The sequence below is a fragment of the Myotis yumanensis genome, unplaced genomic scaffold (assembly GCF_028538775.1).
Source record: "Myotis yumanensis isolate MYYU_CA2020_CCGP unplaced genomic scaffold, mMyoYum1.0.hap1 SCAF_16, whole genome shotgun sequence".
Lineage (NCBI taxonomy): Eukaryota > Metazoa > Chordata > Mammalia > Chiroptera > Vespertilionidae > Myotis > Myotis yumanensis.
In genome coordinates this window covers 52290152-52314094 of record NW_027223767.1, presented here as the reverse complement: position 1 = coordinate 52314094, position 23943 = coordinate 52290152, and the positions used below count along the sequence as shown (strand labels likewise).

General features: G+C 60.9%; 2 protein-coding genes across 2 annotated transcripts in view; one reads left to right on the top strand and one right to left on the bottom strand.

The window, feature by feature from the left end:
• CARD14 (caspase recruitment domain family member 14) overlaps positions 1–16071 on the bottom strand; it is a 29234-nt gene extending 13163 nt beyond the window's left edge. Inside the window, exons 1-11 of the mRNA XM_070393040.1 lie at positions 12224–16071; positions 11209–11386; positions 10612–11126; positions 8546–8749; positions 6343–6561; positions 4700–4837; positions 3561–3886; positions 2443–2610; positions 1562–1681; positions 917–1042; positions 439–588 (exon numbers count right to left, since the gene is read on the bottom strand). Of these exons, the coding sequence (XP_070249141.1) occupies positions 439–588; positions 917–1042; positions 1562–1681; positions 2443–2610; positions 3561–3886; positions 4700–4837; positions 6343–6553 (1239 nt within the window). The 5' untranslated portion in view covers positions 6554–6561; positions 8546–8749; positions 10612–11126; positions 11209–11386; positions 12224–16071. The remainder of the gene's footprint in view (positions 1–438; positions 589–916; positions 1043–1561; positions 1682–2442; positions 2611–3560; positions 3887–4699; positions 4838–6342; positions 6562–8545; positions 8750–10611; positions 11127–11208; positions 11387–12223) is intronic.
• Positions 16072–16234: 163 nt separating this feature from the next.
• EIF4A3 (eukaryotic translation initiation factor 4A3) lies at positions 16235–23779 on the top strand. Its single transcript, XM_070393466.1, has 12 exons — positions 16235–16468; positions 18183–18255; positions 19745–19811; positions 20132–20194; positions 20668–20800; positions 20938–21018; positions 21419–21560; positions 21955–22093; positions 22524–22639; positions 23008–23115; positions 23227–23354; positions 23455–23779. The coding sequence occupies exons 1-12, from the start codon at positions 16300–16302 to the stop codon at positions 23469–23471; spliced, it is 1236 nt and encodes a 411-aa protein (XP_070249567.1). The 5' UTR covers positions 16235–16299; the 3' UTR covers positions 23472–23779.
• The last annotated feature ends 164 nt before the right edge of the window (positions 23780–23943 follow it).

Genomic DNA, 23943 nt, shown 5'->3' with positions numbered 1-23943 from the left:
AGCAGTGTGCGCCTGCCCGTCAGTCTGCTCTGCGCATACATGTGTTTTGCATGTGGCTGATGTGGGAGGGTGAGGAGGAAGGGCTGGGGCTGTGCGCTCAGAGGGCAGGGCCCCTGCCTGTACACCAGGTGCCTGGACTGGAGCTGACAGCCAGAGCGTAACTAGGGCTTTTATAGTCGTTTTAGCTCAACTTCGTCTTTCTTTCCTCAGCCCAATACCACACCTGACAGGTTCCAGAACTTTCTGTCGGGCCACCCCTTCCAGGACGTGCATGACATCATCATGAAGGGACAGGTAGAGCAGCCCCAGCTGCCCACTGTGCATCTCCAATGCCCGCCACCAGGGCTCGTGCATGGCGCCCAGCTTGCCTCCCACCGGCCCCTCCCCCCCACACACATGCTGCCCCTGCTCCCAGGTGCACGGCAGGGCAGGACTCACCCCTTGTGCCGACTCAGCCTGCAGCTGGCGGAGCTGCTGGCGCAGGTCGCAGCCCTGGTCCGTGAGCTCGAACACCTTCCTGCGGAGCGCGTCCTTCTCCGCCAGGCTCTGGGCAACCTCCACCTGGGCGGCGTCTCGGGCCGAGTAGGCCTGCGGGCCGGACACAGGGCGCCCCAGGCATGAGGAGGCGGCGAACACTGGCTCACCAGCAGGCACATGCCACCGTTCACAATCGTGTCACGTGTGTGGGTGTACCACCGCCCAGAGTGCGCACAGAAATGAAGGGCGGCCCTAGACGTGACCTCTAGTCTCGGACAGTGAGCACGTCAGCAGGTGACAATGGAGGGAGTTGAGAAACCGCCTGGACCAAGGAGGGAGACCCCAAGTCTGGAAGCAGCTGCCACGGAGGGCAGGGCGGGCTGCACGAGGCCACCAGCCCCCAGCTCCTGTTCTCCCGGCCCCGCCGCCTCTCCAGTACCTGGTCCCGCTCCTTCTGCAGCTCGGCCACCTGGCTCTGCAGGGCGGTCACCTTCTCCTTGTAGATCTCGCAGTCCACCTTGGTCTTCTGGAACTGCAGCAGGGTCTGCTCCTTCTCTTCCCAGAACTGGACCGAGGGGTCAGAGCCGTGGAGGACAGGACGGGGAGAAACAGGGTGAGCTCGCGCGCGCTCCCCGAGTGCGCTTTCCAGGAGCACCGCAGAGATGCTGTGCCCACCAGACGGCGCGGAGCCATCCAGATCCGCGTGGGCGCTGCGCGTGTGGCTGTTTTGTTCATCCCGCGCCCAGAGCAGGGCGCACAGATAACTCCTCTCACCGGCTCATGCTCGTCCACCGGCTGTCTCCCCACCGTCCCCTCACCATTTGCAGCCACTCATCAAACCCCCGGCTCTCACCGGGCCCCATGCACCTGCACCTGCACCTGCCCTTGTTCTCACCGCCCACGGGCCTGGCCTCTGCTCATCACCCACCCACTGGCCACGACTCTAGCCTCGGACTATGAGTTGGTGCGAACACAGCTCTGACACAGGAATAAACTAACGAGTGACCCGTTACGTAGGCAAACCTGGTCCTAAGCTCAGCATGGACTGAAAAGTCCGTCTCCCCAGCGTGAAGCCCGCGGTCACCTGCTTCCGCTGCCGCTCGGCGGCCACGGCCCGCTCCCGCAGCGAGTGGATGCGGTCCACCATCTCCTGCTTGCTCTCCAGGGCCTCGTCCAGGCTCTGCTCCAGGATGTCCTTCTCCGCCTGGGGCACAGAGGGGTCAGCCGGCCCCGCTCCCACACGCCTGCCCCTAGGAAGCTTGTCCCAGGAACGGGAGCTGGAGGCTGCTGGTGGGTGGGTGAGTGACATTACTGCCCAGGAGGCCGAACAGAGGCCTGGGGGGGGGGAGGGGGGCGGGAGAGGAAGCTGCCCTTGGGCTCTGCTGGGCGTGGCTGGCAGGACTGGAAGGTGCTGGAGGCCCAGGCCTCTCAGGGTAGAGCCTCCTGCTTTAGGCACTTGCAGGGGAGCTCCCGCGAGGGACCCAGAGACACCAGACTCCTGGGGCTCACTCTGCAGGTGGGGGGGAGGGGAGCGGGGGCCAGGACGCAGGATGGCAAGCTCTGCGCTGAGCAGGCATCTCCCGAAAAACAGCTCAAAAGCAGGTACTTATTGAGTCAAAGAAATGGGAGGGGCTGAGGGGCTGCCCATTCCGGGCGCTGGGGTCCTGACCCTGCATCCAGAGCTCCCCACTCTCCAATGCAGCGCATTCTGCAGGCAGACAGGTTTCCTTCCCTGTCCCCCAGCTTTGAAGTGAACCCCACCACCTGTAACCAGCCCAGTCCTCTCCGAGGCCGCTTAGCCGTGGCAGAGGAGCTGAGCGACGTCCCACTGACCCGCCAGCGCCGGGGCCGGGGCGGGCGGGCTGTCACTAGGTGTCCATTACCGGCCCCTAGCCACCCTCCCCAGGGGCGTCAGAAGCCCAGCCTCGGGGGCACGGGGAGAAGTGGGCCGTGGGCCCGGCCTACCAGGCTGAACGTCAGGGAGCGAAGCTTCTCGTTCTCCTCCTTCAAGCGGCTCAGCTCCTCCGCTCCGGGCTCCAGGCCGTCAGCCATCTGCAGGGACCACGCTCGGAACTCCTGCTCGCAGGAGGCAGACAGCCTCTGGCGCTGCAGCTCCTGCTTCATCAGGTAGAGCTGCGGGGGACGAGAGGACAGGAGTCAGGCAGGAGGAGTGAGCATCCCTGCCAGGCCACGCCAGGCTCGGGGACACTGTGTGTGTGTGTGCGCGCGCGGGGAGGGGGGGGGGGTTGAGCACAGAAACATACGGGGGGCGGGGAGCGGGCACAAATGAAAAAGTAAGGTATGTGGGTGTCCTCTGCACCATTGTTTAAAATAAATTTGAAATTATTTCCAAATAAAATGAAAGAAAAGTGCCCTGGCTGGTGTGGCTCAGTGATTAGAGCACCGGCCCATGCACCAAAGGGTTGGGTGTTCGGTTCCCAGCCTGCACCTTTTGTGCAGGTTCAATTTCCGGCCCCCATCAGGGTGCATGTAGGAGGCAGCCGATCCATGTGTCTCTCTCTCATTGATGTTTTTCTCCCTCTCCCTCTCTTTCTCTCCCCCCCCTTCATTTCCTCCCTCTCTTCCACTCTCTCTAGAAAAAAACAATGGATAAATATCCTCAGCTAAGAGTTAGCAACAACAAAAGAAAAGCCAATGCCATCAAGGCAGAAAGCAAATGAATATTTAAAGAACCTACAAATCACTATGATAATAATCCCCCACAGAAACGTGAGTAAAAGACATTGTTGGGGTTCGAGGGGCTCCTACTAACAGGACCAGCTGAGACACCGCACACCCACAGCTGGAGGGATGAGGCCTAGGGGGACGACTGCGGAGCTCAGAACAGCCAGACCTGCCCTGGGCCCCAGACATAGGCGGGCAGGCCTCCCCACCGTGGGCACAGCACCCCAGCCAGGCCTTGGGGAATCACAAGGCAGGCTCCTTGCGGGTTGGTGACGGGAGGGGCCCCCTGTGGTGGAGGCGAAGGGTCAGCTTCCTGCAGGGGCGCCTCAGCCAAGGCTGGCGGGCAGGGAGTTCTGGGTGGGCCGGGGCCAGTACGAGGCCGGGCAGCGCAGCAGCACCTCCTCCTGCAGGCCGCGGCAGCGCGTGCTGGCCAGCTCCTTCTCCTGCAGCGCGTTGCTGTAGTGCAGCGAGAGGTTGAGCATCTCGTCCTTCAGCTTCAGCACCTCATGGAAGTGGGCGCTGACCTCGCGCTTCATGCGGCCGTGGTCGGCCTCCAGCTGCTGCAGGCCCTCGGCCCGGGCCTCCGCCTGGCCCAGGCGCTCCTGCAACCGCCGGCATTGCTGCACCAGCACCTCCCGCTGCCCCTTCTCCTGGCTCAGCTCCTCCTGCAGGCTGCCGATGGCCCCGGCCAGGCATGCGGTCAGCTTGGACGTCTCCATGAGCCCTGCGGGGAGCTGGGCATCACCACCCTGCCCGCTCCTCATCCCCCAGGCCTTTGCTTCCTGCCCCGACTCTCAAGAGGGCCCACCCTATCTGTCGTCTCCATCAAGGCTTCCGGGCCGAACTATACCCGAGATTTGGGTAAATAAACCACGTGATTCCAGATTTGGGTGCAAGGACTACCCAGTGTTGGCTGTCCAGACCCCTGCCCCTCCTCAGCCCAGACGTGCTTAATGCTAACAGTCTCACGTCATCCTCAAAACAGTAACGGGACCGTAAGTCTGCGTAAGAGATCTCAACGCAGCACAAGCACAGCCTGCGAGGCGCCAGACAGGAGCATCCTCTTGTGCAGTTTCCAGGGCTCCTGCCCCGCCCTCTGAACTCCCACCTCCCTCAGTGCCCCCAGGGGAGCCTGGAATTACTCCCCCCCCCCCCACCCAAGCCCAGTGAGCCCCCACTTAGCGGGCTGAGCACAGGCACAGGGCTGTGGCCTGCACTGCTCTCGGCCCAGGCCTCGCCAGGAGTGGGCCTGCCACCCCAGCACAGCCCCCAGCGGGCCTGGGAGCTCTTCTGGGGAAAGGACACGTCCCTGTGCCCGCACCCGTGAAGGCCGCCCCCTTGGTGCTGCATTAGGGACAGACTCTTCCTCTGAGCCCAGCAGGGGCTGCCTCTCCCACCCGTTCCCCTGCAGTGCGCGGAGGGTCTCCTCTCCCGAGTGCTGGGCGGGGCAGGACGGAACCTCTGCCTGAGCCTCGGGAACAGGGTTGGGAACAGAGGTGACAGGCCTCGGAGGCTCCGATCGCAGGCCAGCTCTCACCACTGAAGGTGCTGAAGTCCACGTCGGGCTGCAGCCCGGTGACCAGGGTGTAGACGTCCGGGTTGTGGAACTTCAGGCTCTCCAGGAAGGCGAGCGCCCCGTTCTTCCCGCGTGCCCTCAGCAAGTCCAGCAGGTGCCCTTGGGGGACAGGACAGTCTGGGCTGACAAGGCGCTGGGCGGGCTTCCCCACAAGGGGTGGGCGCCCTCTGCCGCGCAGGCCCCTCTGCTGCCAGAGTGCAGTCAGTCTGGAGAAGGGCGAGGCCGGCATTTATTGAGCAGCTACTACGACCCGTGCGCTAAGAGCTGGAGATAAAAGGCTAAGGAAGATGAGGGTCGCTCCGGGACCTACCAGGTGTGCTGGTGGGCGTGTGGGTGTGCGTACCCAGCTCGGGGAGGAAAGCACCTAACAGCAGCACCAGGGCCCGGCCCCCCAGCCCCCATCGCTCTCAGCTTGGATTCTGAGGCTCATCAGGCAGCCAGCAGAAAGTATCCTGTCAGTAGCTACCGCCCACCGCCGGCTCTCCACGGCCCGGCCCTGACCGCCCATCGCCGGCTCTCCACGGCCCGGCCCGGGCTTTGAGACAAGTATCTTAGAAACTGACTCAATTCTCCTAAGAAGCTGATATGGTGACGCTATGACCTTCCCGGTTCTGAATGAATAAACACAGACAGTCAGTTGGGCTGGAACAGGCGGGCTGGCCCCCAGGAGTGTCCGCCTAGAGCCCGCCAGTGGGACCTGACTTGGAAGAAGGGTCTTCGAGGGTGTAATTAGTGTGACCGTGAGCGGAGCGCATGCTGCACAGCTGGGGCCTGTGCAAGGACAAGTGTCAGGAGGGCGAGAGACATGCAGAGAGGCATGTAGACCGGGCAGCGGCTGGAGCGACGGCCACAGCCGAGGGGGCCGGGCCCACAGCCGAGGGGGCCGGGCCACAGCCGAGGGGGCCGGGCCACAGCCGACGGGGCCAGGGCCACAGCCGAGGGGGCCGGGCCACAGCCGAGGGGGCCGGGCCCACAGCCGAGGGGGCCGGGCCACAGCCGAGGGGGCCGGGCCCACAGCCGAGGGGGCCGGGCCACAGCCGAGGGGGCCGGGCCCACAGCCGAGGGGGCCGGGGCCACAGCCGAGGGGGCCGGGGCCACAGCCGAGGGGGCCGGGCCCACAGCCGAGGGGGCCGGGCCCACAGCCGAGGGGGCCGGGCCACAGCCGAGGGGGCCGGGCCACAGCCGACGGGGCCGGGCCACAGCCGAGGGGGCCGGGCCACAGCCGAGGGTGCCGGGCCCACAGCCGAGGGTGCCGGGCCCCAGCCGACGGGGCCGGGCCACAGCCGAGGGGGCCGGGCCACAGCCGACGGGGCCGGGCCACAGCCGAGGGGGCCGGGCCACAGCCGAGGGGGCCAGGGCCACAGCCAAGGGTGCCGGGCCCACAGCCGAGGGGGCCGGGCCACAGCCGAGGGGGCTGGGGCCCCCAGAAACTGGAAGAGGCAGGAAGGGTCCTCCCCTGGAGCCACCAGAGGGAGGCGGCACTGCCCACACCTTAACTTCAGACCTTCAGCCACCGTCCTTGTGGTCCTTTGTTAGGGCGGCCCCAGAGAAACAAACACAGGGTGCCCCCCGCCCCTCCCCTTGGCCCCGCAGCGCAGGCTCACCCACTCTCATGGCCGAATTGGTGAACCGGGGGCTGTGCAGCACCTCCTCCTCGTCCAGCTGGCCCAGCACCTTGGCCTGGCGCAGGTAGGGGGTGAGGCGGCTGGGGCAGATGCTGCGCACGATCCTGTGGCGGTGGCTCTCCGTCATCTCCCACAGCGTCTCCTCGTCCAGGGCTGCCAGCGAGGAGTGCGTGCGGTGCAGCTCCGCCATGGCCGGACCTGGACGGAAAGGGCGGTGGCGGAGGGCTGGTCAGTGCAGGGCTCCCGCCCCGAGGCCTTCCCCTTCCACCCATCCTCCCCAAGGACAGGCAGGAAGGAGAGGACCCCCGGAGAGGACGATGACACCGGCCCGGCCCTGGTGTCCCGTGACCGGCGGGAGGGACGCCCACTGCACCTGGGGCGGAGGGAGACCTGGCTCCTCTGGCTCTTGGGACACGGATCTGCCTCTGACACAGGCTGCTGCCTGGCCCGACCGGCACTGGCTTAGGAGGGGGGTCTAGACCACAATCCCCCGCAGGGGGGCGCAGGAGGGAGCGAACCCCTGGACTCTCCTGTGTCCGCAGCACAGATGTGTGTAGGGAGACAGCAGTGCGCCTGTGGCGGTAACGCCTCTGGGCAGCACCGACCTGGGGGCACGTGAGGCTGGACGAGCTGGCACCCAGAGGCAGTACCCGGGGCCCACATCCATCAGTGGGAAGCAGGCCGGGGACTGGGCCTCGCACAGAAAGCCACCGCTTGTCCTCGGCAGGGTGGACCCTGTCGCTTTCAGCAGCCCCAGGACCCTGGCACTGAGACACCTGGGCGCAGCGCTATAAACGCCATAAAACTAGGACGGCTCTTGGGGGTGAGCAGTCAAGGCCACACACCTCGGCTATGGCCAGGCATCTGAGGGCTGAGCTGCGGGGCCTGGCAGATCCTGGCTGGGCACCAGGTCTAGTCTGTGTGGATCTGCAGCAGTCACAGCCCCATCAGCCCTCCCAGCAGAGGGCGTGCTGATGGGCGGGACCCAAGCCCCTGTGCTGGGAGGACCTCAGGGGGCTCCTCCCACTCCCACCCGAGCACACCTGCCCTGCTCTGGAACCACAGTGGCCCCACTGCGCTCCCCAGGCACAAGGCCTTTAGCCTATCGATCCAGGTAACTCATTCTAAAATGGCTGTGAGCTGTGGACAAGCATAGAAAACAGCCTGCAAATGGCAGCGCCCACGCCCCTTCCTGGACTTCAGATTCCTGCGCTCAGTCGCTCTGCCCTCTCTCCCCTCCTGCCCGGACAACGAGGTGACAAAACACACAGCACTTGGCGTGACTATGAAACAGCCACCTCGCACCCAGCGTCTCCTCTGTGAGCTGTCACTGTAGACAACAGCATCCGCTGGACAGGGGGCCGCCCTCAGCAGGGGTGAGGGTTTAGCATCTGGATACGTGTGGCTACATACACCTTCCGGACTGCAGGCTGATTCAGTGATAGAAGAGAGCACGGAGATGTACTGATGGTCCTATGGCTGCGCATTACGTTGTTTCTTTTTCTCATCACACTTGTGCATGAAGTCCTCGTGCACAGGTGGGCACAGGGGGGACTCAGGTGGGCACAGGGGCACAGGGGATACAGGGGCACAGGGGACACAGGTGGGCACAGGGGGGACAGGTGGGCACAGGGGGCACAGGGGGGACACAGGTGGGCACAGGGGGGACACAGGGGGGCACAGGGGGGCACAGGGGCACAGGGGGGACACAGGTGGGCACAGGGGACACAGGGGGGCACAGGGGGGACAGGTGGGCACAGGGGGCACAGGGGGGCACAGGGGGCACAGGGGGGCACAGGGGGGACACAGGTGGGCACAGGGGCACAGGGGGGCACAGGGGCACAGGGGGGCACAGGGGGGACACAGGGGCACAGGGGACACAGGGGGGACACAGGTGGCACAGGGGGGACACAGGGGGGCACAGGGGGGACACAGGTGGCACAGGGAAGACAGGTGGGCACAGGGGGCACACAGGTGGGAGTATTTGCCCTGGACCCAAGACCCCTGTCATCTGGTCCTGTTCATGGGATGACAAGCTTCCTGCTGGAGCTGAATGCCTCCTGAGAGGTGTGTGCAGTGAATGCTCCAACAGCAGAGCACGTCAGCGTGTAAACCAAGGAAAATGGGAATGGCCGCTGCAGAGCCCTCCTCCCACGGGGCCCGGCCCACAGCGCACACTCACCGAGACGCGCACACCCGGCCGCGCAGGAGCTGCTGGCGTGCAGTGGGCCCGTGTCCCCTCCCGGCTGCAGGCTCAGGCTCCTCTGCGGATTCGGGCAGCGGGCAAGGCTGGGCAGGAAGAGCCTGCCAAACCAGTGCCCAGGGCATCTGACGAGACTTCACGCCATATGACTTGCTCCAAAACTCAAAGTTCAGCTCCCAGAGACTAGTGCGAGGGGAAAGGCAAACTGTGACCCAGGAAACAAAGGCACAGACCTTCCACTGGCTCTGCCGGGTACGCAGAGCGCCCGCTGCACCGGGAAGCCGGGGTCTGGAAGAGAACGGGGCTCTGTAGCCTCCGATGCCAGGAGGGTGGGCAGGTGCCAGGTGGCCAGTGTGCGGGGGCCTTACCTCTGGCCAGACCCCACTGACCCCTCCCCTCAGGGTCGTTGCTGGAGGGAGGGCCTGCGGGACAGGGGACGAGGGGAGGTGAGGATGGGGGGCGGGGGCAGGCCCTCGAGTAGGTCTGTCCCGCTGCCCCTGGGCAGCGCATTCCATTTCTGCGGGGGACAGTCCATGGATGCTCATGAACCAGGGTGTTGTGGGTTCGGTGGTGTCCCCCCAAAAGATAGGTTGAAGTCCTAACCCCTCAACACCTGTGAGTGTGGCCTTTTGGAAATAGGTGGTGACAGCTGAGGTCATTGGGTCGAGCCTTAAGCCCGACATGACAGGTGTCCTCATGGGATGAGGAGAGACCCAGACACACCAGGGAGGGGCCAGGTGACAGCCCAGGCAGAGGATGGGGGATGCCGAGGGCTGCGGGCAGCACCAGGAGCTCAGAGCAGGAGGCCCTTGGAGGGAGCTGGCCCTGCAGACCCCTGACTTTGGCTCCTGGCCTCTGAGGAGAGGGCTAGGGCTGGGGCTGGGGCGGCTGAAGTACATGTGGTTTCTTTTTAGGATGAAATGTCCTAAGGCCGATGTGCTCACTGCACGTGGCTGGGTTGTCAGCAGCCCCTGCGCTGCGCTCCTAACATGGCGAGCTGTGCAGCATATAGATCGGACCCCGCTCAAGCCCCAGAGCTGTCGGCGGCCGTTCCCACTGCCGTGGCCCCCTGGACAGGATGCGGGCTAGGGCGGTGGGGAGACGCTCCGGGGCTGGCCTGGCCCTGCCTCCCTTAGGCCAGCCGTCCTGACCTGTGGGTACCAGCCTCCCCTTTCTTCTTCCTCTCGGCCCAGGTGGGGCTGGTAGGCACCCTGACTGTCCTAACCCCCAACACCTGTGGGTGTGACCTTTTAGGAAATAGGTCTGGGCAGACGTAACCAGGTTAAGATGAGGTCATGAGGTCGAGCCTGAAGCCCTCTATGAAGGGTGTTCTCATGGGAAGAGGAGACCCAGACACACAGGAGGGCACCAGGCTCGGTCCTCTGCCCGGGGGTGCTCTGCCCAGGAAGCTGAGTGCCCCCTGCCGCTGCCCCTTCCCTCTGCTCCTTCCTGCTCATTCCTGCATCCCTGCTCCCTGGGACCCCTGGAAGCCTCTCGCACAGCACAGGCATCAGGGCTGCCCTCATGCCTCCTAGAGCAGCGGTCGCCAGCCGGTGTCTGCGGACCACTGGGCCATGAGGTCCTCAAGGTTGGCGACCGCTGTTCCAGATGACAGCCAGATGGCGCACGTGTGCGTGCAGCCGCCTCCCACCGTGTCTGACTCAAAGATCCTGGATCACCAACATGTGAAACCAGCCGAGCGGGGAAGGGCTGAAGGAGCAGACCCGGTCTCTCCCTGTGCCTCACAAAACGAGCCACAAATGAGGCAGCTGGTCCTCCTCGCCTGACACCCAAACCCAGAAACCTCCCTTCTTCCTCTCCTTTCCTCCTGGGCACCAATGCGGACATCAGAGTCCAACACAGAGCATCCTCATCCCTCCCGACCCACACTGCCCTCCTTGAAGGTGGAGCTGAGCCGGAGAGCGCCATGCACTTAACCAAACCCAACGGCCCCACACCAGGCTCCACCCCCCTCGGGAGGGAGACCCCCCCCAGGACAGCTCTCAGACCCCCCTTCGGGCCTGCCCGCCCTCCCCAGTGCTGACCTGCTCTCCGCGGGACCGGCTCCATGCTGCGCTTCCTGGTCCTGCAGAAGGGACGCTGGGGCGGTCTGGGCTGAACAGCAGCAGGCGAGCAGGTCTGACAGGCAAGCCCGCCTGGCCCTGCCCAGGGGGCGACGCCTCACATGAGGCTGCGCGCATCACTGAGCCCCGGGACATTCTCACAGCAGGGCTGTGTGCGGAGCTGCAAGAGCCATGGGAAGCTTCTGGAAACTGCCTTCGCATGTGCCTCAGCATGGGGGAATCCTCTCCCGCCTGTGAACAGCCGGCCTGGTTCATGATAAATCCCTCGGACGACGTCCTGGCACCATCAGGACTCATTCTGCAGCCTCTTCCGTCCTCACCAACAGCCGGAAGTCTCAAGCCAAGCCTGTCACACTCACAGGCCAACACGGGCCAAATAAACAAGGTGCAAGTGGATGTGGCCGCAAAAAAACAAAAGCTTCAGTTTTCTTTGAAACGTAGGTTTATTCCAATAGAGACATGCTGAATACAAAGGGCTGAAATGAATGAATGACTGTTAACATAAAGTAATGGAACATTTTAATAAAAATTAACATTTTTTCTTAAACATTCACTTACCAGACACTGGATAACTGCACAAATTAATAAGCGTCACGCAAATAAACCTATTTTTCTTGTTTTCCGAGAGCGAAATATTTCCTGTTGCACACACCAAAAAAGTCAGTCCAAGACTAATGACGTGGCCTTCGGCTGCTAAAATATTCGCTGCTAGTATTAGTGGAGGAAAATGGTGCGCCTGCGCATAAGGGAAATGAACGCAACACGATTATAGCAATCAATCATTAGTGAATGTTGTAGTTTGTTATTAATAATTATGTATAACAGGGTATCGTAAAAATTAAGTTATGAAATTTTTATTAAAACGTTTCTTGCATACTGTTATATTGGCTGGGCCCCCAAAATATTCGTTGTGGGCCACATTTGACATGCTTGCTCTAAGCAATTCCAGGGGATCCTCCAGAATCGCCATTCGATGGTCACTACTTAGATTTGGATGACTGTCCCTTTTTTTTTTTTTTATCGATTTCAGAGGAGGAGAGAAAGACAGAAACATCAATGATGAGAATCATTTACTAGCTGCCTCCTGGCATATTGTGCATTCTAATTCCTTGCTGGTTTCTTGCCTGTGTCCCACTGTGAGTCTGTCACCCCCAGAGGATAAGAGTTCGTGTCTTTCTTGTGTAGAACCAGGTCATCTTCCATCCTGGGGCATCCTGGCTCCTCTCATCTCAAAGAAGGACCACCCTGAAGTGGCCACTAAGGCAACCATGATGCACTTCGACTCCACTCCATCACCTGTAGAGCTTTCCTCATCTGTCCCTGCTCCCCCTCCCCCTCCCCCTCCCCCACCCCCACCGCACTGCAGTCATGATGCCACAGCCCTGCTTTCCATCCCTTGATGGTGCCAATCCCCTGCCCGTGTGGGGGCCTTCGAACTCCCTGTTCCTTCTTCCTAGAACACGCCCCCCAGGGTGTTCCCATGGCCTCCTCCTCTCACAACTTGGGTGGCACCTTCCTCCTGCCACCGCCACCGCCGCCGCCGTGTCAGTAACCCACCAGCTCTCCCACTTGCCTCATTTCACTGGCCTCGCGGCAGCTACAGAAACTGCAATCCTTACTGCTTTGCAGGCTTTGTCGGGCTTGCCCTTTCCTGGAACACGGCTCTGGGAGGGCGGCGCTGTGCTGTCCATCCTGTCCGCTGCCCAGTCCAGCACCGGAGATGCTCCATGCACGTCTGGTGCCCGGATGCCGGATGCCAGTCGGACAGGGTCAGGCCGGGCTCGGGGCTTCATCAGGTGCCCCGCCGGGCGAGTGGGTGGGAGACAGTCGCACCTGGAAAGGAAGTGTCTGTCATTGAGAACCAGGTAATGTGTGGGGTTTCTGGCAGGAAGGCTCTCTTTGGGGACAGCCCCTCTGACCCAGGACATCAAGGTCTGCAGTTAGGACTCACGGGAACCCAGGCCAGCCCAGGAGCCCCGCACCCAAGCCTCCTGCTGCCCAGGACAAGACGAGCCACCCTGACCGTCCACACCAGGGGTGGGAACCTTTCTCCTGCCAACGGCTGTTTAGCTATTTCTTTTTCTTTTTTTAAAAAAATATATTTTATTGATTTTTAAGAGAGAAGAAGGGAGAGGGATAGAGAGTTAGAAACATCGATGAGAGAGAAACATCGATCAGCTGCCTCCTGCACGCCCCCCAGTGAGGGTGTGCCCGCAACCAAGGTACATGCCCTTGACTGGAATCGAACCTGGGACCCTTGAGTCTGCAGGCCGACGCTCTATCCACTGAGCCAAACCGGTTCGGCTATTTGGCTATTTTTAACATCATTCTCAGGTCATACAAAATCACCAACTTAAATATCAGCCTGCTGTGTTGGGTTAAATATTTCATAAACTCACCCCTAATGCTGTGGCAGGAGCAGAACAAATAGCATTCCCCACCCCTGGTCTAACCCCGAGTCCAGCACGGGCCCAGGGGAAGAGGCAGGGCCGGAGGGTGTGGCCGCAGGCCGGTCCTGCCTTCCCATGGCTCTGGCCTCAGCTCTGGGAGCTCCTGGACAGCGGCCTGCCCTCTCCTCCCCAGGACATCCAGGCCCAACTGGTCTTCACCATAAACCCAGTATGAAAATCACTGAGATGTCATGTTCTTTCCTTATACAGCGGGGCCTTGACTTACGAGTGTCCCGACTTGAGATACCAGCTGTCTCTTGGCTGATTTTCTGCATTGAGTTGACAGAGTAATTTGAGTTAACGAGCTCCTTAACGAGCTCGGTCTTGGAACGAATTAAACTCGTAAGTCAAGGCCCCACTGTACTGTCTTTGAGGTCCGTGTTTTACTATCAGCCCCGGGGCACCGCTTACAAAACAGTGTGTGCAACCTCCCTCCCAGGAGACGCCTCTGTGGAGGGAGAAGACCTGAGACCTCATAGTTCTATTTCACTGAACATCTAAGAAGGAGATTCATCTGTGCAAATACTGAACACGCGATTGGCACCTGCATCCTTGCATGGCGTGCTTATTATCAGGCCAATTCTCTTGTCAGGGTTGCACGTATTTTTTTAAAGTATGTTTTTATTGATTTTTAGAAAGGAAGAGGGATAGAAACATCGATTGTCTGCCCTCTGCACGCCCCCTTACTGGGGATGGAGCCCCAAACCCAGGCATGTGCTCTGACCAAGAATCAAACTGTGGCTCAACCACTGAGCCACGCCAGCTGGGGCATATGCTGCCAGCAGGGTGAGTGTCTCAGAACTAAGCCCTCATGGACTTGCTGGTGTGCACCTGTTAGGACCCACTGCACTAGTGCCTGGGTTAGTGGGTGAACTGATAGGGGCAGAAATAGAATATTGGGGACCAACTACAAGAAATGTGGGTCATGCTCTGTTAACCATGACTTTGTTAAGGCAGGCACACGCTCACCTGCTGGGAGTTGCACTGGGACCTGGGAGCTCACCTGGAGATGCAGCCCATCCTCCCCCTCAGGGAGCTGCCTATTATCCTGGAAGGATTAGCAACCTTCTTGCAGGAACCAGAATCACTAGCCCTCTCAAGACCCCCAGCCCTTTGCATACCCACAGGCCTTTGCAAATCTCCAGCCCCCATCACCTATCAACTGCCCCTTTGGCTACTTCCCCATGTAATCTCTGTCCTTCTACCCAGTATAAGCAGCAGGCTTACGGTGGGGGCAGAGCAGCTGTTTGTGGATGCCCTGCTGCTCTCCATGCTGCGGGCAGGACTGGAATAGACGTTCATGTGATTCACCCCTGTCACACCTGCTTAATTGGCTCAAGTAGTGACAGGCAGCCCAGTCCCCTTGTCTGGTTACATAATCTGGCAACTCTGGTGGGACACAAACGGGGTGGTGTGTGTGTGGGGGGGGAGGGGGGGGCGGGGTCCTCTAGGGTGCGTAACGGGGATCCAGCTTGCTGCCTGGACTGGGGTTCCCAGGGCTGAGGCCTGGACTCTTATTTGCAGCGTTGCCAGGAATTTTCCTGTTTCGAGTCCCAGCCGCAGCCTCAGCAATCCCCACCGTCTCACTTAAAACCTAAGTTGAGCCCTAGCTGGTTTGGCTCAGTGGGTGGAGCGTGGGCCTGCGGACTGGAGGGTCCCGGGTTCGATTCCCGTCAAGGGCACTCGATCCCCAGTGCGGGGGGGGGGGTGCAGGAGGCGGCCAATCGATGATTCTCTCTCATCACTGATGTTTCTCTCTCTCTCTGAAATCAATAGGAAATACATTTTTAAAAAAACACAAAACAAAACCTAAGTTGCATAGAGCGTTCTGTAACGGGGAAGCCCGTTGTCTGCTGTCCCCGTCTGGGGGGGGGGGGGGGGCGCTGACCAGCTCCCGGTGGCAAGCGGCCGCTCCGGGCCTCCGGCTGCCCGTCAGCCGCCGGTGCCCGCTGGGCCCTGGTAAACGCTGTGCATCGGGGGGTCTTCGCCGGGTGCACTGCCTGTCGTCATAGGCTGTTCACGGGTGGGCGCTGGGGCCACCCCAACAGACAGTCCACCGGGGCGGCCCTCGGTGCTGGCGCCTCACGCTTCCCGCCAGCGGGGAAGTTGGCGGCGTTTACCACGCGGCTCGGCCTCACGCCATCGCCCAGCGGGACGAGGGGCAGCGCCGGGCGCGGAGCGGAGCTCTGGTCGGTGGTGGGCGCCTGCACACGCCGTGAGCGCGCCTCTTCGTCGTCTGGTTTCTCTTGTTAACGACGGGCAGTGCCGGGGCCCTCGGGCAGCTTCGGGCGCGGGGGCACCGCTGGTCGGGGCGGGGCGGCGGGAAGCCAGGCCTCTGGGTCCCTTCTCCGCGGGGCGGGCCGCGCCCGGGAAGGGCGAGCTGCGGGCCGGTCGCGCAGCGGGTCCGGGGTCCGGGCGGGGGGCGGAGGGCGGCGGCGACGCCGTCTCCACACGCGACGCCGAGCGGGGCTTCCCCACGAGGTTTAGCGAACACGGGCCGCCCCACCAGCGCCGGGTCAGGTTCTCAAAGGTGGACGCTGTGCAGCGAGCGTTCCCATCGGCACCAGTGAAAACGCGTCTCCCACGTCGCGCCCGGCGCCCCGACCCGCCGGGGCCTGCGCGTGAGGCCGCGCCTCGTTCCTCACATCCGAGGAGGACCCTGGCGCGGCCGGCGCGAGCGTGAAGAAGCGGGAATCGCCCTGACCGGTCTGGCTCAGTGGATGGAGCGTCGGCCTGCGGACTGAAGGGTCCCAGGTTCGGTTCCGGTCAAGGGCATGTACCTTGGTTGCGGGCACATCCCCAGTAGGGGGTGTGCAGGAGGCAGCTGATCGGTGTTTCTCTCTCATCGATGTTTCTAACTCTCTATCCCTCTCCCTTCCGCTCTGTAAAATATCAATAAAATATTTTTAAAAAAAGAGAAAAGAAGCGAGACTCGCCTCAGCTCAAAACTTCCGCCCCCGACGCGCTATGTCGCCTCCGCCATTTTTATAGGCAATGAGCGAGGGCCCGCCCCGCTCCTCGCGAGATCCTGCGAGAGCTCCTATCGCATAAAAGCCGCAGCGCCCCTTGTTCCCTCCCGAGGCGCGGCTTTGACGCACTCGCAGTGACGTCAGTTCCTGTCGGCGGCGGCTGCTCCGGGTCGTGCTTCCGCTTCTCTCCGCCGCGGCGCGCGCGCTCTCCTTTCAGCCGACGCGGGATCATGGCGGCCACCGCCACGATGGCGAATTCGGGGTCGGCGCGGAAGCGGCTGCTCAAAGAGGAAGACATGACCAAAGTGGAATTCGAGACCAGCGAGGAAGTGGACGTGACGCCCACGTTCGACACCATGGGCCTGCGGGAGGACCTGCTGCGCGGCATCTACGCCTACGGTCTGTGGGCGCGGGCCGGGCGCCAGGGTTTGCGAGCCGGGCGGGCGAGGGCAGGCCGGGCCCGTAGGCTGAGAGTCCCTGGCCCGGCAGGGTCCCCTCCCAGCCCCCCCCCCCCCCCCGGCTCTGAGCCGAGGCAGCTGGGGGGTCCCCCGCCCCCAGCACACCGTCATCACTCCGCGACCGAGGTTGCGGCGTGTTGTCCTCGGTGCAGAGCTACGTGCTGGTCTCTCGGCGGCTGCACAGTCTTCCGGGCGCTCATTCAGCTGCTGACTGCCCTGCATTCCCCGGTGTGAGGCCCCCGCGCTGCTTCGGGCACCGGGGGCTGAGCAGTGAGCCAGGCGTGCTCGGGCCGGAGAGCTGAGTTGCCTTTGGGAGGAGGTAGCCCAGTGGTATTGGCCGTGAGGAAGCGGAGCGGGGCGGCTGGGGCAAATACACAAGCGGGCTCCCAGGAGGAGGTGACATTCGAGCTGGGCTCTGGACTAGGGAGCCCGTTAGGAGAAGACCGTGGAGACGCCGGGCGGTGGCAGCAGCAGGTGCATTCCAGCAGCAGGAGGAAGCCTGTCCCGGGAGCCGGGGATGAGCTCGGGGAGGGCGGCAGGGGCAGCGCGAGGCGGTGGAGGGTTCGGTGGTGGGAAGGCGGGGCTTGAGCTGGGGGTGACATTGGCAGTCACAGAGGTGGTCCCGCTGGCTGGCTGTGGACCTGGAGGGGGAGAGGCAGGAGAGGAAGCGGGGCTGCATCGGGAGGCTTTGCTCAGCCCGGAGAGGTGAGGGCGTCCTGGAGGAGGGGGGCAGCGCTGCCAGGGTGCACTGGTGGGTGCGCGCGAGCAGAGGAGGGAAGGGGCCTGTGCCATTCGGTGTTGCAGCAGCAGCCCAGGTGCTGCCATTAGCTCGGGAGGAGCGCTTGGAGGAGGCACAGTGGGGTGCTGGCTTGGTTGTGGTGAGCACCCCCTGGCGATGTTGGGAGGCGGCCGCCTAAGCTGGAGCTGGGGTTGGGGATACAGGTGGGAATTGTCTGCCCTAAGGCCTGCAGCTGGGGCCTCTCTCCTTGGTGCCGCGGCAGTTTAGACGGAGCAGAGGTGTTGCGGAGGGGAGGGGAGAGGGGGAGGTAAAGAACCATGGCAGTCCCACGTGCCTCTCGGCACCCAGGACATCGCTGCCCGTTCCCACCTGTGTGCTTGGTCATCAGGAGGGGTTTAATCAGCTGCTGCAGTTGCTTTTGTGTTTGGACGTAAAGCTTTGTTTGCTGGGCGAATGCTTGTGCTCCTTCAGGGGAGCCCCGCCCCTCGGTGATTTCGGCTGTTGTGCGAGACAGACGGGGTGCGGGTCAGAGCGTGGGACGTGCGGGGCACCACGCAGTGCCGCCCCCCAACGGGGGGAAAGCAACGTGGGTCATTGTCGTGCAGTCACACACAGCGTCGGAGCACACAGTGGGCCTCCGCCCCTCCGGAGTGCCCCTCCGCCGCTCTGCCTGTCTGAAACCTCTGGGTCTGTACATCCTCCAGGGATGTTCCTTCACGGGGGTTTTGCCTATTAAGAGGCCCTCTGCCAGCATAGAAACCCGCTGCCGCCAGTGGCTCAGCAGCTGTCGGTGGGAGCACAGTGTGCGGGGCCTGGGCAGGCCGAGGCTGGGGTGGGGCTAGGAGGGGCGCTTCCAGTGTCTGGCTGTAAACACGCTGGCCGAGAGCTCAGCTACCTTCTCTGTTTCTGTCCCCAGGGTTTGAAAAGCCGTCCGCCATCCAGCAGCGCGCCATCAAGCAGATAATTAAAGGGAGAGACGTCATCGCACAGTAAGTCTGCGGCTGCAGGGGCCCTGGAACAATGCGGGTTTGAACTGTGAGGGTCCACTTATACTTGGATGTTTTTTTCAATAAATACAGTAGACATATTTCCTATTATGAATCTTTATAACATTTCCTTTTCTCCAGCTGTATTGTAAGAGTATAGTATTAACTACAAAATGTTAATTGACGATCGTTTATGTTATTGGTAAGTCTTGTGGTCAACAGTAGTCTGTGAGCATGTGAGGTTGGAGGTAGTTACGTGTGTGTGGGTTTTCACTGGGAAATTGGCAGCCCCATGGGCTCCTGTGTTAAGTGCTTTGGGGGCACAATTGTTCTGTTTATATATGGGGCGCGGCTACAGTGTTTTGGCCAGGATCAAGCCTCGGACTAATGAAAGGACAGGGTCCTCTCATTGCCACGTGCAAATCCCAGCTGGAGGGCAGGGCCCTCCCAGCACAATCATAGCCAACGGCTGTGGTTGTAAGCTTGAACCTATGGTCCGAACACGTGGCCCCACGTGCTAGAGTTCAGGTGCATATAGTTGAGTGAGGTTGGAACTCACGAGAATGCTGTAAACAACGTGATCACGCCCCTGCTTTGCCTCGTGGCATCTGCTATAAAATAAAGACACGGCTTGTGGGCGCTGGCGCCTCATCAGGGAGCAGCGTCCCACCGAGACCCAGCCTTCATTCTCTTGTCTGTCTGTCCTTAATCCTTTCACCCCCCCACTCAGTTTACCTTTGGCCGCAACATATATTTGTTACCAACTGGTTCCTTGACTGTAGCCCAGGGTGCTTTACTGTTTGTATTCTCGTGTTCTGTTTTAGAAAGCTTTCATTTTTCAGCCAGCTCTGTTACCTATCGGTTGGCATGTGGATGTGTATGTGATACTCCTTAAATAGCTTTACTACTGATTTGCCAAATTTTTAAAGACTCATTTACAAAAATAAAAATAACTAGAGGACAGTTTCCATCCAGATCATACTTAAAGGGGAATGCCTCCTGCTGGGGTAGGTTCTGCAGCTCCATCAGCCCTGATGCCATTCGTAGCTACTGTCCTCTCACCGAGGACTTAAAAGTGACATTGTGGCCGTAGCCGTTTTGGCTCAGTGGATAGAGCGTCGGCCTGCGGACTGAAGGGTCCCGGGTTCGATTCTGGTCAAGGGCATGTACCTTGGTTGCGGGCACATCCCCAGTGGGAGGTGTGCAGGAGGCAGCTGATCGGTGTTTCTCTCTCATCGATGTTTCTAGCTCTCTATCCCTTCTTCTCTCTTAAAAATCAATAAAATACATTTTTTTAAAAAGTGACATTGTGCCTGTATCCCACCTCTTGCCACTAAGGTGGTGGTGGTGGTCTGCTTGGGGTGGGGTGGGGGCCGCTGTTTGGGAGAAGCTCCCGGTGCTCCCCCTCGGAGAGTGGCTGCGGTGGGTTCTGTGAACAGACAGTGGCATGCGGCCACGGTTCCCAGCCCCACTTCCCTGTGTTCTCTCCTAGGTCTCAGTCTGGCACAGGCAAGACCGCCACCTTCAGCATTTCCGTCCTCCAGTGTCTGGACATCCAGGTGACTGGCTGCCCGTCCTCCAGGAGGAGCTCCCTTCCCTCCGTGGCGCAGTGTCACTCCTCTGTTGTGCTGGCTCAGGTTTTTAAAGAACGAGTTGCACACTAGAGCCTGACGAGAGGAGGTTTTCGTCTGTAAACAAGACTGCTCCCCGGGACCCCTGTGATCCCTGGGCTTGTGGTTTCAGAGACATTAAGTGGCGTTTACCTCCGTTAGAAGTCAGATGGGTGGTTGATGCGAGATCAGTCAGAACAGGTCTGAGCCCGAGTTAGCGGGTCCGCCTTGAGGAACTGACCGTCTGTCCCCGACAATTCCTTCACCAGGTCCGTGAGACCCAGGCTCTGATCTTGGCCCCCACGAGAGAGCTGGCTGTGCAGATCCAGAAGGTGAGGCGCCCGCAGTGTTGCGCTGCCGGTCTTGCCATCCGGTCTCTAGTTCCTCGGGCTTCTCCTGAGTCCTGACCGTTCTGCCATAAATCATCACGTACATGAGTTGGGGTTTGTGTTAAGTCCTTTTAGTGCGGCTTGTGTGGTTCCAGGCGTTCCTGGCAGTCGGCACCCCAAAGCCAGCTGCTTGTGCTTACTGTGAGCACTGCGGAAGGCTGCAGGAATGTGCCGGGATTGGTCCTGGCTGGATGAGAGTATGAATTTCCTATATTTCCTGAGGTTTGAGTAGTTATCATGTACTGTGTTTGTAGTGGGAAACCATTAAAACTATAGTCTCTATTCTAGAACGCTTTCGTAGGAAGAGTAGAGGAAAGAGTGGGAGGAGAACTGGGCGCTCTCTGTGGTGTGAGTAATGGCGGAAATAGTCCGTGGTGGCCACGCCACGTGGATGGAAATGACCTGTGTCCCGCCAGGGCCTGCTCGCGCTGGGCGACTACATGAACGTGCAGTGCCACGCCTGCATCGGGGGCACCAACGTGGGGGAGGACATCCGGAAGCTGGACTACGGGCAGCACGTGGTGGCCGGCACGCCGGGGCGTGTCTTTGGTAAGCGAGGGCCGCGCTCCGTTCCCCGCGTTGCCTGTCTGCGCGGGGTCACTTGTAGGGAGCGGAGGGAAGTCTCTGGAGTGGCCGGTTCCTTCCTCGTGGCCTGAGGTCTAATCCTCCTGCGTCTGGTTGTTTAGATATGATTCGGCGCAGGAGTCTGAGGACCCGCGCAATCAAGATGTTGGTTTTGGATGAAGCCGATGAGATGTTGAATAAAGGTGAGTGTAACAGACGGACTGATTCTCTGCCCGCGTGATTGCGCATGTTCACAGTGCGGGGTGGAAACGGGCCCCAGTGACGTGCTCTCAGTAGGGCAGTGTGTCCGTGGGGCATAGCTGTGCCCCATGGGCCACGGGCAGGAGACTCAGTTGGTCTTTTTGTGGCCGCTGCTAAGACTGCCCACAGCCAGCAGGGCACAGCCTGTCTTCCTGACCAGACGCGTTGTTTCTGTGTGTCCGGGGTCAGCACAGGCGACGGGCCCATGAGCTGAGCTGTGAGAGGATTTTGCGGAAATAGGAGGCTGTACAGTCGCAGCTCTGCACCTGATTCAGTGTGAGCCTTGGCCTCACCTCTCTGTGCAGGGTGCGGCCTCAGGTTCCTGTGGTCTTGTTCCTCCAGGTTTCAAAGAGCAGATTTACGACGTGTACAGGTACCTGCCCCCGGCCACGCAGGTGGTGCTCATCAGCGCCACGCTGCCCCATGAAATCCTGGAGATGACCAACAAGTTCATGACGGACCCCATCCGCATCCTGGTGAAGCGGTGAGCACGCCCTGCCTCTCCACGGTGCTGAACAGGCACGTGGGCGGCACTGGGGTTCAAACACGGAACCCTAATTGCCTTTTTTGAAAAGCCAGCGTTTCATGTGCATTCCCTCTTAACCTAGTGATTCCAAACTTAACAATTAGCTGCCGGTGTTTACCGGTGGCTTAAGAGTAAGATGAGTGTGTACCGTGGAACAATGGGGTGTTCTAACTGTTCAGGGTGGTGGTAACTGCTGGTTCTGATCCAGACCTGGGCCCGGGCGGGAGAAGTGGTGGCTCCTAGGTGTGGCCAGCCAGACGGGCCACCGGGCTGGAGGGCTGGTGGGGCCTGGCCTGCGCTGCCCCCGTCTTGGTGGGAAGAGCAGGTAACAGGGTTCGTGTCTCTCCTCCAGTGATGAGTTGACGCTGGAAGGCATCAAGCAGTTTTTTGTGGCGGTGGAAAGAGAGGAGTGGAAATTTGACACGCTGTGTGACCTCTACGACACGCTGACCATCACGCAAGCCGTCATCTTCTGCAACACCAAGAGGAAGGTGCGTGGCTGAGCCCTCGCATGGCCTTGGTGCCAGCTGAGGCTCGGTCTCTGCGGAGCTGGGATGGGCGGGTGTGGAGGCCGGAAGTCTGCTTTAGGCTTTGTGGGCACGTGGTCTCCGGGACAGCTGCCCACTCTGCCCTGTAGCACAGAAGCCGCTGTGGGCGCGTGCTCAGTGGAACCACAGTGTCAATTCCAGTCCCACGCCATCAGTGTCAGGTGGCTCAGCTGATGGGTGTTCCCACGTGAACAGATGGAGAGGGTTTTCGTGCCACTGGCTGGGCAAATGACTGTCCTCACACCCAGTGAGGAGGAGTCCGCGTTTCAGCGCGCCTGCTCTACGGGTGGCTCACGGCTCCGCGATGATGCCCTAAGTCCCGAGTCCATCTCAGCTTTGGGAGCTCAAGGAGCATCTGCCCTTCGGTTGGTAGGTTGACTGGCTGACGGAGAAAATGAGAGAAGCCAACTTCACGGTGTCGTCGATGCACGGGGACATGCCGCAGAAGGAGCGGGAGTCCATCATGAAGGAGTTCCGCTCCGGCGCCAGGTGAGTGGGCTCGGGGTGGGGCATGCAGGTCTGTGGGCAGCAGCTTTCTCTGAAGGAGGGGCGGTGGGAGCGAGCCCCTCCACAGCCTGAGGCCGCTGCTCCAGAGCTTCGCGGAAGGACAGTGTCTTCCAGGCAAGGCCCTGCTGGCATCGCCACGGCCTGTGGTGCCGTGACTGGTGTGGTGAGATGTGGAACTTGTACTCAGACCCACACGTGGCCCCATCACCACGCTCACCCAGGGGCCTTGAGAAGGGTCTTTCTGGAGCTGCCCCTGCCCCACGTGGACCAGGGACCAGGGAGGGGTGACTGGCATCCAGTCTTGAGCCTTCATGACTGAGTGACGGCCTCGCGTCCCCTTCTTGCCGCAGCCGGGTGCTCATCTCCACCGACGTCTGGGCCCGGGGCCTGGATGTCCCTCAGGTGTCCCTGATCATCAACTACGACCTGCCCAACAACCGGGAGCTCTACATCCACAGGTAGGGCACCGCTCCCGCCCCTCAACACCCCCCACCCGCCCACTCCCTGCTGCCGGGCGCCTGCACGCGGTCCTCGCTGTGTGTACCAACGGAATCTTCCTTCTTCCCAAGAATCGGGCGGTCAGGGCGGTACGGCCGGAAGGGCGTGGCCATCAACTTCGTGAAGAATGACGACATCCGAATCCTGCGAGACATTGAGCAGTACTACTCCACGCAGATCGACGAGATGCCCATGAATGGTGCGCGGGGGCCGTCCTCCATCCTGTCCCGGGGGCTGTGCGGGGGCTCTGCTGGGGCTTCAGTTAATGCGTCTCCTTTTGTCTGTTTTCCTGCTTTCAGTTGCCGATCTGATCTGAGGCGTCTGCTGCGCTGGGGACGAGTTGGCCAGCTCTGTGTCCAGAGCAGTGTCTGTTTAAGGAGGTTACAGCGCACATGTAATAGAACCTTGATCCCTCTGACCACATTGTCAGGGCGCGGCAATACCTGCACCTCATGGGGAGAAGGATCTATGAAGGCACACACAGTTCTTACAAAGGGGAAAACAAGGCTATAAGTAGCACCTCGGAACCTGCCCACAATTCAGTCTTGGGTTCTGTCTTCTTTTCTTACCTACATGTAAATAATGCTTTGCTTTTGGTCTTTTTCATTAAACATTTTAAACTTTGCCCATGAACTCTCATTTCTATGTCCTGAGCTACCACGCCTTTCTGTACCCGCACTCTGCTTGCTGAGCCCCTCCCCGTGCTGTGGGATGGATGAGTCTAAATTTCCAAGTTCATTGGTGATTCTAACTCCAGCCTCTGAAACTATAGTTTATGAAAGGAATTT

Excerpts from the sequence above, each read along its gene's own strand:
- EIF4A3 (XM_070393466.1), top strand. The coding sequence starts at position 16,300 with ATGGCGGCCACCGCCACGATGGCGAATTCGGGGTCGGCGCGGAAGCGG. Across the intron at positions 22,094-22,523 it reads TCTGCAACACCAAGAGGAAG|GTTGACTGGCTGACGGAGAA; the intron begins GTGCGTGGCTGA and ends TTCGGTTGGTAG. Across the intron at positions 23,116-23,226 it reads CGGGAGCTCTACATCCACAG|AATCGGGCGGTCAGGGCGGT; the intron begins GTAGGGCACCGC and ends CTTCTTCCCAAG.